This window comes from Galeopterus variegatus, unplaced genomic scaffold (assembly GCF_000696425.1).
Source record: "Galeopterus variegatus unplaced genomic scaffold, G_variegatus-3.0.2 Scaffold14014, whole genome shotgun sequence".
Taxonomy (NCBI): domain Eukaryota; kingdom Metazoa; phylum Chordata; class Mammalia; order Dermoptera; family Cynocephalidae; genus Galeopterus; species Galeopterus variegatus.
This window is the reverse complement of record NW_007740125.1, coordinates 15,676-31,919: the sequence shown is the minus strand read 5'-3', so window position 1 is coordinate 31,919 and position 16,244 is coordinate 15,676. Positions and strand designations below refer to the sequence as shown.

At 50.1% G+C, this 16,244-nt stretch overlaps 1 protein-coding gene across 1 annotated transcript; it reads right to left on the bottom strand.

The window, feature by feature from the left end:
- Window positions 1-925: 925 nt before the first annotated feature.
- Window positions 926-14,659, bottom strand: LOC103581821 (sodium- and chloride-dependent GABA transporter 1; the record flags this gene model as incomplete). Its single annotated transcript, XM_008563564.1, has 12 exons — window positions 14,593-14,659; window positions 13,201-13,530; window positions 12,680-12,811; window positions 11,958-12,058; window positions 10,373-10,482; window positions 8,602-8,734; window positions 5,337-5,471; window positions 5,001-5,104; window positions 4,566-4,690; window positions 3,207-3,319; window positions 2,470-2,601; window positions 926-1,032 (listed from the first exon to the last, which is right to left on the bottom strand). Coding segments are annotated over exons 2-12 (1,430 nt in total), but the record flags the coding sequence as incomplete, so codon positions are not given.
- Window positions 14,660-16,244: the final 1,585 nt, after the last annotated feature.

The following is a 16,244-nucleotide window of genomic DNA, read 5'->3' as shown; positions in this document are numbered from 1 at the left end:
TAACATCTACCCCAGCCATCCCTTCAAAGGCTTTGCTGGGCAGGGACAGTTATATTCCTTGATGGTCTGATGCTATAAAAAACTGGTGGTAGATTGCAGAGAAGACCTTTTGAAAAGCTCGCAAAAAAGAAAAACCCCAAGCCCTCAGGATGTCTTGAAGTTCGCCAGAGTGGCACTGGGCACTGCTTGAATTACAAGCAAAGTCACCGACCAGTGAGGATGTGACCGTGTTAGACCAGTTAGTGGGAGAGGACGGGACAAGGACAAGGGGATGAGGTGTCAAGTACTGCAGAGAAGATACACGCTGGGGTATAATCGCAATTTGTGGTATTGGACACGCTGTCAGTATAGATCTGGCCATCACATCTTGGGCACAAGTTGTGACAATCAGCTTTGTGCTCCATGAGTATTCATAACCAATTAAAAAAAAAAGAAGATACACAGCATGTCACATTGCTCTCAGAACATGTGGTCTTCCTGTGACAATCAACTGTGCGGGGAAGGATGTCCTTTTGGCTGTCATACAGTTGGCTTGAGAAACTTAGGCCACAAAAATAAATAAAATCCATGTTTTATTAGTTATTTGTTTTTAGATAGTGCATACTTTTACTTATAGCCTAGCTTTTGTTAAATATATAACTTTAAAACTGTTTTTATAGTTTTGGTTTCCCTTTTCTAGATAAAAATCTCAGACAAACCTTTTTATCCCAACATTGATGAAAACATGTTAGCTCCTGTTTTAAATGAATCTAATTGCTCTTCTATCTTTTAAACCTGCAGGACTCCTGTGCTAACCTCAATGAACTGTTGTGAAGACTAAATTAATTGATGCAGGCAAAGGGGCTGGTGTGTAAGTTGGATTTGTCGAATGACGACTGAAGAAAGGAACGAATAAATGAATGAATAAGGGAGGAGGGGTTGATGCTCACCATAAAACCAGGAAATGGAGACACATTCGAAGAACACGAGAAACAGCAGGCTCATGCCACTGGCAGAATAGTAATCGAAAAGTTTGAAGACATAAATGCCCCCCTGCAAGAGGAGAAGAGGTGAGAACAGGCCGACATTCCCCCAGGGCCTGGTGCATTCAGTTCACAGATGACATGGGCTTTGGAGTCTGATGAGGCTGGGATCAGGCCACATGCAGCAAGAAGGCTTAAGGGTAGATTAGAGGAAGTTCTGAAGGCCTTGGGAAAATGCAAGGACACAGGCATTGATTCTCTGGGAAATTCTCCCAAAAAATGTCTGGGTGGCAGAGGGAAACACCCCACTTCAGGTAAGGCTGGAGGGCAGAAGGAGGAGTTAGCCACCAGGGCCATCTTTCCAAAACACGAAACAGCCACATTTCTCCCCTACTTAGAAACTTCAATGGCTTAAGTGAGACAATAATATAACACATAAATAAGCAGAGAGATGTAAGATAAAGTAAAATCAAATCCTGCAGGTCTGAGTCTTTATCTCCCACCATCTCCCCACTCCCTTGGCCTCTGCCACACTGACCTCCGTTCTGTCTCTCAAATGTGCCAAACCCATTTCTGCCCCAGGGCCTTTGCACCTGCTGTGCTGTCTTTCCCCCACATCTTCCTCTGGCTGGCTCTTCCTCACCATTTAAGTCCCCGCTCAATTGTCATTTCCTTAGTGAGATCTCCCCTGACTACCTTGTCTAAGGTAGAGTCCCTCCCACCCCCACTGGTCATTCTCTAGCCGACTCTCTATTCTTTATGGCACTTAATACTCTCTGAAATCTAATTTGTGTGTTATATCTTGTCCACCAAAATGTAAGCTCCAAGAGAGCATCTACTGTGTCATGTTAATTACTGAATTTCCAGGGTCATGTCAGGCCCATAGTAGGTGTTCAACAGCTATGAATGAAGGAAGGAATTAATGAACACTAACTCTGTCTCAGAACTGTATTTGGATTCAGAAGTCATTTTGTGGAACATAAATCAGACCCTCAGGGCTGAGCTCCTGTCTTTAGAGCCATTTATATTTATCATACAATTCATCGGTTATGTATATGTCTTCTGACTAGACTCAGAAGGTCTTGAGTGCAGAGAGCATTTCTCATTAATATCAACACAGAAAGAAAAGTGGGAATGAAAGGAAGCTTTGGGCAGTGTCAACTTCAAAGGCTCAACTCCAATTTGACTCTCTGGCTTTCTGAGCTTTTCAAAACTCACCTCCTGCATCCCTCCTCCAGGAAGCAGTCCCTGGCCCCCAGGCCGGTTAGGTGCTGCATTTTCTAGTTCTGTCCTATACTTCCTAGCTCAGTGTCTGTGTCTCCCACCAGCCTGTGAGCCCTTGGAGGGCAGGAACCCTGTCTGATTCATTGCTGTGTGCCCTGGGCTTGACACAGAGATGGTGCTCAATGACAGGATAAAAGATGGAATATGACAGGGCTGGGGAAAGGAGGTGCTGGGAGTGGCCCTGGCACCGGGCCAGGGTGTGCCAGGTGCCCACTGAGCCTACCTGGGTGATGTTAGAGAGGCCGATCAGGTAGGAGACGATGCAGACGGCGGCTATGAAGAGCTCCCTGCGGTTGCGGAGGAGTCTGGGGTACTCATCCACCAGGGCCGTGATGAAGCCCTCCACAGTGCAGAACTGAAGGCAGGAGCAGAGGTCAGCCACCTGTGGCAGTCCCCAGCCCCAACCCACCCAGAGCCTGGAACTCTGGGGGAAGACAGGAGGCACAGCAGCAGTGGGACAGCAGGGCCAGGAGAACCCCGGGACCCAGACTGATTCTGCCTGACTCAGGAGAGTCCCTTCCCGCTGGGCATCAGTTTCCCCTTCTGGAAAATGGAGAACTTGGCTAAGTTGTTTCCTGAAGTTGCATGCAATGGAACATTCTAGGGATCTGAAATTCTTTTTTTGTCTTTTTGTCTTTTTTTGTGACCGGCAATGGATCGCAACCCTCAGTGTCGCGCCCGTACCGGACTGGGACCGGCAACAGGATCGCAACCCTCGGTGTTGCCCCCACTCCTCGCTCAGCCAGTGAGCGGCCGGTCTGCATGTGGGATCCAAACCCTCGGAGGGAGCGCCGCCGCGCTTCCCAAGCAGCACACTGTAGCAGTGCGCCACCGGGCCGGCCTGGGATCTGAAATTCTTAGACATCTTCCTGGGGGTCTAAGAGTGGCCTCCTCTCGCTGTTTGCTCCTGGGCTGAGAAGGCTGGGGGGGGGCCCTCAAGGTGTCAGGGGGTGCCTTCACCTGGCTGTCAATGCCCAACATCAGCAGCATCGAGAAGAAGAGGACGGCCCAGAGGGGAGAGATGGGCAGCTGGGTCACCGCCTCTGGGTACGCCAGGAAGGCCAGCCCGGGGCCTGTGGAGGGAAATGCAAAGAAGAAGAAAAGCAGGTATTAAGCACCTACAGCATACCCAGCACACCACTCGCTTTCTACGTCTTGTTTCATTTCGTCTTCAGAGTAACCTTTTGAGAGTGTTGTCACCCCATATGAGGAAATGGGGTGGGGGACAAGAAGACAAGTGAAGAGCTGTGCCCATTGTCCAGATGAGGGACTGCAGCGGCCTGGCCAGAGGTAGACACAGTGCAGGTGTAGAAGGTGGCCAGATGGAGAGAGACAAGAGCAGAAGGGCAGGCCCTGGTACTGGCTGGCTTGCAGGGTGAGGGAAGAACCCTGGATGCCGCCGAGGTTTCTGGCCTGGACACTGGATGGTGGAACCCTTCCTGTGATGGGGAGCCCAGGGGAAGAGAAGGCTGGGGGAGGTCTGTCTGGGACACGGTGTGTTTGAGTGTCTGGTGGGGTTGCTTAAGAGATCAGGGAAAACCTTGGAATGAGAAGGAGAATGTAACCTCCCTGGGTTTGGCTCTGGATGTGGGTGGGGTGGTGGTGGTGGTGGTGGTGGCTGGGAGTTCTAGAGAAATGAGATTCTTTCAGGGCAGAGAACGTTTCTTTCCACATGGCCAGCCCAGTTCTCTAGGGGACGAGTCAAGTCACCTCCCTGAGCCTCACATCTGGCTGAGCAGGGAAGGGGGTGGGGTTGCCTGGGGCTGTCCTCTGGCCCTGTGGCATTGATGATGGTGTGGTGAGCAGAGTGGGCACAGACGACTTGGTGAGAGCATTTTTGGAGCTAGGAAAAAAGCTCGGATTTGGGGGGCTTTGTATCATGGTGATGAACATGTCTGAGGTGGACCAAAGTTTACACCTCAGGGGCAGGAGTGGGTCTTCTCCCCCTGAAAGTCCAGGACTGTGCTGGATGTGCCAGTATGACCAAGAGACTAAGAACCCAGGCTTTAGAGTCCACCAGACCTGGGCTCAAACTCCAGATCCACAACATTTCTGTCCCTTTCAAGTCCCTGACCTTGGGCAGGTGACTTTGGTGAGCCTCAGTTTCTTCATCTATGAAATGGGGATAACAACAGCATCTATCACATAGCATTGGAAAGGCTCGGGGTATAGTCCATATAAACCGCTCAGTGCATTGCCTGGCACGGAGTGACCACTCAATGCCAGTGAGCCACGGTGGTGGTGAAGATGACTGCAAACGCCAACGTGGTCGGCTCCTCCCTCCCCAGGAGCCCGGGTCCTCCATGGGGCTGCGCTGACCTGAGGCTGCCACATCAGCAATGGACCTCTTGGTGACATGAGCCATGAAGCCCACAATGGAGAAGATGACGAATCCTGCGAACATGCTGGTGCAGGAATTGATGCAGCAGACGATGATGGAGTCCCTGAAACGAGGAAGAGGCGGGGTCAGGGGGTGGGGCTGGCAGGAAGGTGTCGCTATGACGGGCGTGGCTATCAAGGGGCGGGGCTACAGGGCAGGCGTGGTCCCCGAAGGCCAGGTCCCAGGAACAAGCCAGGAGAGGGCGCAGCCAGAAGAATCGGGCTGGAAAATGTTACCATAAGAGATTGGCTCAGAGAGGGGTTGAGCGGAAAGCCAAAGACAGACCGAACAGAATGAGTGAGGCCAGGGGGCGTGGCCTGGAGGAGGGAGGGGCGTGGCCGGGAGGAAGGGCCTCCAGCAGCCGCCTCTCGCACCTGTAGACGTTGTTGTGGAAAGAGTTGTAGCTCCCGAGAGCGATCAGGGATCCCAGGCCCAGCCCGTAGGAGAAGAAGATCTGGGTAGCCGCATCCAGCCACACCTAGAGGCAGAATTACCAAAACTGTCAAAGTGGTAATCACAGCAGGTATCGCATAGCGTTGGGAGGTTGTGAGTTCCCCAGGGCCTTTTATATGTGCTAACCAGCTCTACCTGGCAAGACCCCCAGTTTACACGTGAGGCTCAGAGAGGCGCAATGCCCCGTCCTGAAGCTGGTCCGCGGCGGCGCAGGCCTCGGGCTCGCTCTGAACCTGGGCGGCGCCCTCCAGGCTCACCTCGGAGTCCGACAGCTTGCGGAAGTTGGGCGTGATGTAGAACAGGATGCCCTCCCTGGCCCCCGGCAGCGTCACTCCACGGAAGAACAGGATGATCAGCATGATGTAGGGATAGGTGGCCGAGAAGTAGACCACCTGCGAGCAAGGTGGGAGACAGAGTCACGCCCCTCCAGCGCGCCCGTGTCCCCGCGCCCAGCTTCACCTACACCCACACCTGTCGTGGCTCTGCGCTTCGTTCCTGGCCTTCCTCCTCCCGGAAACCTTCCTGGACTCCTAGCCTGCTCTGCTTGGCCACTTTTCTGAAGCCCCTTTTTGGAGTTTGAACCAACCAGCTCAGCACCTGGTTTTTCCCTTCCCCCGTCCCCTCGAATTTTGTGATTTCTAAATTATCCAAGTGATACACATGGTGACAGGAAAATTTTAAAATTACATATGAACACACATGCACAAAGTTCCCTTCAACGGTCCCTGGAATGTAAGTTACATGAGGGACAGGGCTTGTGTTGTTCACACCTACAGTTCTCTGAATAGCTAGAACAGTCCATGGTATACAGTAGAAATTCAATAAATGTCTGACAAATACATAAATGCATGTATGTTAACATTTTAATGTTCTTTTAAGACTCTGAGTACACGGTCCTATTTTCTTACAAAATGAGGTTCAAATTATGTACTTGCCTTTTAATCGAACATGTTTAAAGTTATAAAACACACAGTAATACAGTTTTGTTTCCTGTTTTGTTTACTAAACATTGTTTTATTGTCTCTTGAACAATGTGATTCTTTAATTACACAAAATAGTCCCTCAGGAGGTCCCACCATCCTTTTCCAAGTTTTCCTTACTATTATCCATTTACATTACTCCCAATCATATGTGAATGTGAATACTCCATTGAACACCCTTGTATATAAATCTTTATCTATAAAATTATTGTACCACTCCTGGGAAAATTTCTGGAAGTGAAATTGCTGAGTAAAAAGGAATAAACTTCTCAAGAGCTCTTGATCCCTATTGCCTAACTGCCTTCTAGAAATGGAGCTTCACCCAGCATTACAGAGAGTGCCTTTCTTGAACTGGGCCGGCCCTTAGTATCAGCACTGAAAACTTTTTTTTTTTTTTTTTGTTTTTTTTTTTTTTTTGTTTTTTTTTTTTTTTTGTTTTTTTTTTTTTTTTGTTTTTTTTTTTTTTTTGTTTTTTTTTTTTTTTTGTTTTTTTTTTTTTTTTGTTTTTTTTTTTTTTTTTTTTTTTTTTTTGCCAAATTGATCATCAAAAGGCTGATATTTTCTGAAATCGCATTTCTTTGCTCACTGGGGTAGAAGAATAATTTTCAAGTTTAGGGACTTTTGTATCTCAGAGTCTGATGTGACTCTATTTCCTGGTCAGCATGGACTGTTCTGTGGGTTAGCTTCATCTCTCTGATTTGGCTCTGAGATTCTTTAGGATTAGGAAAGGCAGCATGATCCACTAGAAAAACCACCGTAATGGAATTAGGCAAAGAGGATTCAAAATCATCTGCGTCACCCATAGGCTTTGTGACTTTGGTTTGATTTCTTATCCTCTCTGTGCCTCACTTTCTTTTGTCAGAAAAATGTGTATAATTACCTTTGCTACTCAGAAAGGTCAGTTGTGTGAGGACATACAACATGCTTAATATATGTTGCCTAGGTTTTGTAATTCCCTGTCTCCCATGTTCAGCATGGAGCCAGGCACACAGTAGATGTTCAATAAATGCTTGTTGATAGACTGGTTTACACAATCAAAAGATGCAGTGAAAAGGGCCCTACACTCTGTCCCCAAGAAGTGGTCAGTCTTCTAATACAGCAGGAACTCTAGATACCACCCCAGAATGATTATAATCAATACCATGTATTGAGTGCCTACTATGTGCTACGCATATGCTAAGCATTCTGCATGAATTGCTCCCCTCAGTCTTGGTGGCAACCCTGTAAGGTACTTTTATTGTGAGCATTTAACAGACGATGAGACTGAAGCTCAGAAAGGTGAGATGATTTGCCCAAGTGCACACAACTAGGAACCAGGGACGGAGGTTCCAACTCTCTTTCAAAGCCCTTAAGCCCTACACTTCTCTGCGTGGGAGATACCTGTGCTCTCCTCCTGTCTCCCTGCTCCTCAGGACAGATCAGTGATGTTTTGACATCAATATTGGATCTGAGAACCCAGGGGGTCCAAAGTTCCCACCAGACTGGAGAGCTTTTCATCAGCTCTGTCCAAGCCCAAGTGTGGAATTTGTTAAGGTTCTGTTTTGTTTGTTTCCACTACCTCTTCTGGAACTGTGCATCAGCTTCTTGGGTAGTTCTGACCTCTTGCCCCTGCCTTATTCAGTTTAAATCCCTTCTCTGCCCTTTACTTCTGTAATACCTCAGACAATACATTTGCTGAGTCTCCTTCAGGCCAGAGCTAGTGAGACACTCTGACATCATCTGTCTCCAAACATGTGGGGTGGGGCTTCAAAGGGGGAAGAGGTGGGGGTGAAGCCACTTCCCCTCCTCCCAGTTTGATCAGTCAGTTCCCCAGATATCCCCAGGCTGGACACCCCAGCTTGGCATTGCTAGGCACTTGCATAATAAAAACAAAAACAATACCAACTCCCCTGAATAGGTGCTGAGTGCTTTACAGAATCACCATCTTATCTTATCATAACAAACCAACAGATGATCATAATCATTAGTCCCATTTTACACAGGAGGAAACTGAGTTTCGGAAAGGCAAAGTGACTTGCCAAGGTTACATAGTAAATGGCCCAGTTGAGATCTGAACTCAGGACTGTCAGAATACAGAGCCTGAGTATGTAACCATTAATCTATCCATCTCTGTTGTTCCTCAGGAGTAGGGACGTGACATTTTCATGTCTAAATACCACGCACCGAGAACAAGACTTGGCACAGGGCAGGTGCTCGGGGAAAGTTTGTTCAGTGGCCTTGAGCAACACTCGCCCTCTGTTCTGTGATGGCTCTATCAGGCTCAGTGGGATCTCTTGGGACTTGCCCCGAGCCTGTACTGTGCTATATGCCTGTCTAGCATCATTGCCCTGAATCCTCACAACCATCCTGGAAGGTAGGTAATGTTACTATATCCATCTTATAGGAAAGGAAACCGAGGCACAGAGAGCTGAAGGATCTGCTTAACTCAGGGTTGGATGGGGTTCCTGGGCAATGCAGACTCTTTGTCCAGAGCAAAGATCCCTTTGTAGACCTGTCCCTTTCAGTTCCCCTCCTGTCCCCACTGTGCATATACACTCCTTACCTTTCCAGTCCAGCCAACACCCTTCCAGATACAGAAATACACAAGGATCCAGGCGATGGCCAGGGTGATGGCCAGCGGCCAGCGGATCTGACCTGGCTTGTCCAGCCCGTCTGTCATCTGGTGCATGTTGCGCCTGGTTGAACAGTGGAGCAGGGAGAAAGTCACATGGGGCTGGTGGGAGCTGGAGTGACCTGCAGGTACCCAGGGCATGGAGGTGGATGGCCTCCTTCCCTGTGATTGTGCTGACACCGTGATCAGTATAATTCAAGAAGTGGAAGGGGACTGTGAGGCCCATGATACCACTAGAAAGTGCTGTTTGGTCAAGAGATCACACAGAGCAGGACCTGCTGCCAGAGCCTCAGTTCAGCCACCATTATTGCTCACCTGCACAGCTGTGGCTGCCTCCTAGTGGGACCCAGCCCTCACTTTTGCCCTGTCCCCATTGCTGCCCCAGGGATCTTTCTAAATTGCAAGTCTGATCATGTGACTGCCCTGCTTAACATCCTGCAGTGAATAGCTCCCTTCCTCCTGTTGAAGCCCAAACTCCCTGCTGGCCTTTCAAGGCCTCCATTGAGCTGGCCCCTGCTGGTCTCTTGAGTCCCATGCTCCACAGCCCCCCACACTCTTCCCAGTGCCTTTCCTGCTCTCACCAGCCTCCAAGCCTCACACCTGCTCTTCCTCTGCTCACTCCTGCCTTTCCTACACTGTGTTTCACCTTTAGATGCCACTCCTTAGCAAAGCCAGTCCAGGTGCCTCCTTGGGCACCCATGGCTTCCTGGGCTCCCCTCCTCTCAGCACTGGTCCCCTGGTGCTGTCGTCACCTCTTTGCCATGTCTCTCATCACCCTGGCACACACGCAGTAGGTGCTCAGGAAATGTTTATTGAATCAATGGTTGAATAAATAGTCTAACGTGTGAGAGCTGCATGTGGGAGATGCCAGAAATCAGAACCAATGGGAGAAGAATTTGGTTCTTATTTGTAAGAAAACAGCCTAGCCAAAGCCACCGCACCACCATGAGATTGGCTTCACTTGTCCTGACCCCTCTTGAGAACAGCTCCTCCTGGAAGCTTATCCAAGGTGCACTGGAACCTTCTCGGTTGCTCACAGACCCTTCCAAGCTGCCCAGCACAGATGTTTCCTTCATACCAAAGACATTTGGGCCCGGTACCTCATTTTGTCAGATCAGTGCCCCCAACACACATCTTCTATGAAGCACCCCCTTGAATATACAGCCAGCATGGCCTTCACTATGGCCAGAGTGTGTGTGTGCGTGTGTTTATGCCAAGTGACTCTGGGTTTATAAGTAGATTGGGCTGGTTTTCAGGATGAATCAGGACATTGTTGGCCTCTCTGGGCGATTCTTCTTGGCTATGCTGGTTCTCTGTCTGCCCCTCTGGACCCACTCTCCACCCTTCTCTACCCTGCGCTGGCCCCAGGAGTCTGACTGCTGTGGCACCGGTCCCTTGTCCTCTGGCTTCCACTGAGTTTGACCAGTGAGAGGCACTGGCTGGAGATGAGAGGGCAGGAGGTGAGAGGCGTCTTCTCATGCTAGACACGTCCTGTGTCTTGTGGCCCCTTCCTCAGTCCAGCTCTCTCTGGGGAGCAAAGGACTCGACATGCCGTGAGGCTCCCTTAACCCAGCCCACATCTCCACAAACAGTCCCTTTATCACACTCCTCCACTACCCTTTCGAGGGTGTCTGTCTCTGCTGTCGGGCGCTGGCTGACATGTCCTCCCCCTCACCGCCCCCCACAGACAGGCCATACTCACTCCCAGAACTCCACCACGGCGCTGGTCATGTTGGTGGTGTTGACCATGCTGTAGTTCGAGAAGCAGCGGTCTGTGTTCCAGGGGTTGTCACACTGTTTCCATGGCAACGTCTGCAAGGACACAGTCGCACGGACAAACCCCACTAAGCACCCAGGGGCTGGCAAAAGTGGTCTCAGCTCACCCTCTCCACCCTCATGGTCTCCCCCCAGGCCACCTCACAGCCATGATCTCACCGCCCCTCCCCAGGAGCTCTGGGAGGCAGAGCTCCAGACAGGCCTTGTGAGTCCTGCTTTATAGATGAGAGAGAGGCAGCAAATGGCTCGAGGTCACACGGCTACGAAGTGTCAGAGCTGAAAGTTGAACCTCAATCTGTTCACTTCGAGAACCAGCCTTCCAAGCTGGACCGTAATGTCTCTGGTGTCTACCCTGCAGCCACTTCCCAGCTATGCGACCTTGGGCAAGAGACTCCCCATCTGACTCTCTGCACAACAGTGATAACAGCAAACACTCCAGCACTCACTCCGTGCCACATACGGTCCTGAGCACTTTACCTGAATCTGCTCCTTAATCCTCACAACAACCCTATGAGGAGTTGTTATGAGGATTTTAAAGTTGTTTCACTTTTATTTCTTCTATTTTTTTTATTATGGTAAAATACACATAGCATAAAGTATATATCATCCTGACCATTTTTAAGTGCACAGTCTAGTGGCATTAAGTATATTCATAATGCTGTGCAACCATCACCCCCATCCATCCCAGAACTCTTTTCAGTTTGCAAAACTGAAACTTTGTCGCCATTAGACAATAGCTCCCCCTTTCTGCTACCCCCAGCCCTTGGCAACCACCACTCTACTTTCTATCTCTATAAATTTGACCATTCTAGGAACCTCATATGTGTATAAGTGGAATCATCCAGTATTTTTGTCTTTTTGTGACTGGATTATTTCATTTAGCATAATGTCCTCGAGATTCTTCCATGTTGCAGCAAGTATCAGAATTTCCTTCCTTTTTAAGGCTGAATAATATTCCATTATCTGTATATACCACATTTATTTTGCTTATTCATTCGTTCGTAAATGCACAGTTGGGCTCCTCCCATATTTAAGCTATAATGCTGCTGTGAACATGGGTGTGCAAATATCTCTTTGAGACCCTTCTTTCAGTCTTTGGGTCTTTATCCAGAAGTGAAATTGCTGGATCATAAGTAATTCCATTTTTAATTTCTTGAGGAATTGAGGGGGTTTTGCTTTTATTCCCATTTTATAAAAGAGGGCACTAACACTCAGAGAGGTTAAGTCTCTTTCCTGAAGTTGCACAGCTGGCAAATAGTAGTGTCAGGATTAAAACCCAGCCGTCTGGGTTCATAGAAAATGGGCTAACAATACCCACCTTCGAGGGGGGTCGTGAGGATTAGATGATAGCCCACATGAAGTGCCTGGCCCAGAGAAGGTGCTCAATTCACAGTGCTACTACCGTGGAGACAAGGGCTACTGAGGACAGACTGCGTCACCTACTCCCTGGAAGAAGGGCCCTGTCAGCAGAATGGCAGTCCCATGGACAGAGGGTGGGCTTGGGCACTCACCGTGGTGAAGGAATTGTACAGGTAATAGATGGCCCAGGAGATGATGACAATGTAGTAGATGTTCAGCCAGAAGGACAGCACAGCAGCAGCAAGGCCCACGCCTGCGAGTGGAACAACTGTCACCACATCTGTTTAATATAGTCATAACAGCAGCTACTCTGCTGTGCCCCACAGTGTCAATGACCTTACTGACCCTGCAGACAGGCATTACTGAGGACAACGAGACTAAGAGAGAGGCAGTGACTTCCCGAAAGTCACATAACTCTGGCAAGCGAGGAAGCCAGGACTTGGGTTGGGGCCCAGTGTAGGCTGGCGGCGGGTGGGGCCAGGATCTCAGCCTACTAGGCAAGGTGGCCCCAAGCCTTGGTCAGTAAATGTGATTCTCCATGCGTCCACCCGAGTGCCTGGCAGGCACTGCGTGTGGAAGCAAAGAAAATCACACCGAGCCCTTGCTGGGGAAATGAACTAACAGGACAGGGCAGACTGGCATGTGGAGGTCTCTGGATTGGGTCTTTCCTCTCCCCTCCACACCCTACTTTCTGACCAATGTGGCCACGTGTCACCAGGCCCCTTGCTATGGCCTCCAAGCCTCCAATCTGCTCAGATGTGAACCAAGTGGCTCCCTCTCTCCAGAGGGGCTGGGTGTTTGGAAGCTCCAGCTTCACCCAGTTCTGTGGGTGGGAGCACTGCCACGACCCCAGGGCCCCACTCTGCAGACTTACCCTTGAACATGGGGGCCAGCTTCCACACCCCCAGGCCCCCGATGGACGTGTACTGACCCAGGGAGCACTCCAGCAGGAAGAGTGGGACCCCCGCAAAGATGAGTGTCAGGAAGTAGGGAATCAGGAAGGCCCCTGTGGGGTTGAGAAGACAGATGCTCATGGCCCCAAGGCTTTGGAGAAACCCCCTGTCATGGTTCTGGGTTCCTATCCAGGATTTCCTTACATCCTGTCTCCAAAGCAACACCCAGTGCCAAACTGAGTCCCCAGGGCATTCTTTGCTCAAAATACATCCCTGTACTTGCAGAATGAATAAATGAACCTTTTGGAGTCATTTACAGAGGACAATCATCCTTTAGGAATCTTTTGATAAGGGGGCAAGAATCAAGAAGTGGGGCCTGGTACTTCCTTTGGAGTCTTTAGGGGGCCTTTTCCCCTAAGGTTGCCCCAGGAAATGCCTAAGTGGGATGCTCTCCGTGGGGTGCAGACCCAGCCAGCCGGGAGGCCACCGGGCCATCACCTACCTCCGCCATTTTTCCCACAGAGATAGGGGAACCTCCAGACATTGCCCAGGCCAATGGCATAGCCCACACAGGACATGAGGAAGTCGAAGCGGCCCTTCCATGTGTCCCGGTCGGGAAGGTCCGCCGCTTTCTTCTGCACTTTGACCACCAGCGTTTTGGGCTTGTCATTGGCCACAGGAGCCTCGCTGACCTCAGTGGAGATCTGCCCATCGGCCACCTTGCTGCCGTTGGTTGCCATGTCTCGGAGTTTGGACGCAGGTGTCCTGGCAGATGGACGTGCGATGTCAGCCCCGGTCCACGTGGACAGCAGTTTTGCGGCTCAAGGTCACCCTAAGAGGAAAGGGGTGGGGTTACAGGACAGAAAGTTAACAGAACCCTGGAGCTGCCTTGCCCCCAAATAACAGAAATAAAATAACCTACAAACAACAAGGGGCTGGAGAACTCTCTTGTAAGCCCTCTTTCTCCCACTAGCCCCTGCCCTGGAGGAAGAAAGGTGCCCCTCCCTTGCAAAGACAGGGTATGAGGACGAGGTGGTCTGTCAACGTCTCCTGGACTAGCTTCCCTTCTGGCCATCTGTGTCACATGCCCTCTGTTATGTGTCCTGATCAGAGGAGAAACCTGAGGCTACCAAACTCCCAAACAGAAATATTATTTAATGATAAAATCCCTGCGTTTGCCTCCAAGGATGCAATTAGGAGATTTGTCAAACCCTAGACCATAGTAGTAGCCACAGCTGGGGTAAGCCACGGAGGAGCTCAGCCTGGGGCTGAGCAGGGAGGTGTCCGGGCTGCAGGTGGGGGTGGAGGTGTTTATGAACTCGGATCAAAGTCCACTTGCCCACTTTCAAACTGTGCAGCTTTGAGTAAATTAACCTCTGAGCCTTGATCTCCCTCTCTTTTACAATGAGGGTAACAATATCACCTTCCTCACTGGGTTGTTGGGAAGCTCTGAATCTGTACCCTTAACAGACTCAGAAGAAGATCACTATGCCAGCAACCCAGCCCCGGCCCCCGTGGCAGAAAGACTGCTGGCTTAGGTGACCTCTTTTGGCCTTCAGACCCCCAAGATGTTCGACCAACACTCTGTGCCCTTCTTACCTCTGTAGTTCCTGAGGCAGCGTGGCTTACAGAAGTGTATAAAGTTGGACTCAGACCAGTCTTGGTTTCAAATCTCTAGTCTCCTTTTTACTAGCTGAGTACTACTACTCAAAGTACTACTCCTGATTGCGCTGAGTCTCAGTTTCCCCAACTATAAAATGAGGGCAATCCTCTCTGACTTGTAGAGTTGTGGCACAAATTAGCTTTAATGGCTGTCAAAGTGCTTTCCACCTGCCTGGTGGAGAGCAAGCACTCCATACATGGTTGTTATTATTACTGTGGGTGTTGACATTACCTGATGATTTCCTGTGGTGGGTCAGCTCCAAAAAGTCTCCCTCTGCCACGCCTGGGGGAGAGCCTGCAAAGCAGAGAAGCGGAGGAGAGGAGCAACGGTGAGCCAGCAGGTGCGGGCTGGTCAGCAGTTCAGGGCAGAGGGCAGCGGGGGTGCAGGAAGCCTGCTGGAGTGACTGGGCTGTACACGTGTCCCACAGAGTGTCCCCAGCCTGGGTGACCGCAGCAAGTCCATGCAGTATGGTGCTGGCCCATGGGTGCTGGGAACATGCAAGAGTGGGGCCCCCTGCCCTGGGGACAGCTGTGGGGTGGGCATGAGGGCAATGTGAGGAAGACATTCCATAATTTTAACAGAAGGAAAAGAAATCAACAGAGGGGCTGCAGCTTCTCAGGGCCCCACTGGGAGCAATGAATGCAGCTGACATTTTTCCCCGTCCTCCATTCAAATGCGCAGAAATGTTACAGAAGACCATGTAAGAACATGGGAAAGAGCACCTTGTTTTTGTGGAGTGAGAAAAGCGGGTTTTGAAACAGTTTATTTAGAATGATCCTATTTTAGACCCCCCCCAATCTGTTCATTAAAAAACCAAAAAATTAGCAGAAGGATATATGCAAAGAGGTTAACAGTGATTTGTGGATGAGTGATTTTTTTCTTCTTTGTGCTTTAAAAAATTTCTGTAGTGTTCTACAAAAGTTGTTTATATTAATAAATAACACAAAATAAACTTATAGAACCCTCGGAGCCAACTGGCACACACAGCGCTGGCCTGTGGATTCTCAGATGCATCAGTTGAGCCAAAGCACGTGCAGTGTGAGCCCCGGCCCCGCCCTACGCAGCCTCCCCGCCTCAGCTCTGCCCCGCTGGGGGCCCCAGTCTGCTGTGCACTCACCCTCCAAACCCGCACATGCGGTCCCCATTACCAAGCACCACTGTCTCCTCCTAGAGTTCATGTGGAGCCACATCACCTTTGGACAATCCACACTTTACTGCACCCCTGCTTCTGGTTCTCAAGGATGGCCCGCTCAGTTTGAGCTCCTCCACGGCCCACAGGCTTGTCCTGGATGCCCATCTGGGTCCTGGCCTGGGCGTGGCACCGTCAGAGAGAGCTGGAGACTTGGGTAGGGTGGCTGCCACCCATCCTCAAGAATGGCAGGAATTAGGAGGCTGCTGATTCTGTGGTCTACCAGAGAGACTTGGTATATGCATCAGGAAAGGGGGAAGAGGGTAAAGTAGATCCCTTTTTGAGGGGGGAGTCAGCCATTAGTTGTCATAATAATGATACCCTTAACTGTTCCCACAATCTGCCCTTGTGGGCTCCAGCTGCCATATTTGTTCAAGTTGATCCAATCACCTGTGACCAGGGCTGACCACCTGACCCGGGCTATCCAATCAAAGCTCCTTCCCTGGGAATTTGGCATGTGACCAAAGAAGGGGACAGTCTCAAGAGTGACTTGGGAACTCTGAGGCAGCCATTCTCTGTCCATCTTGTAGTCAAAGTAGCAGAGAGAGTTGTTCTGCTGAGGGGGAAGGAAACCACAGATCAAAGATGGAGAGAAGGGGCCAGCCGGTTAGTTCAGTTGGTCAGAGCATGGTGTTGACAACACCAAGGTTGAGGGTTCAATCCCTGTACCAGCCAGCTGCCAAAAAAAAAAAAA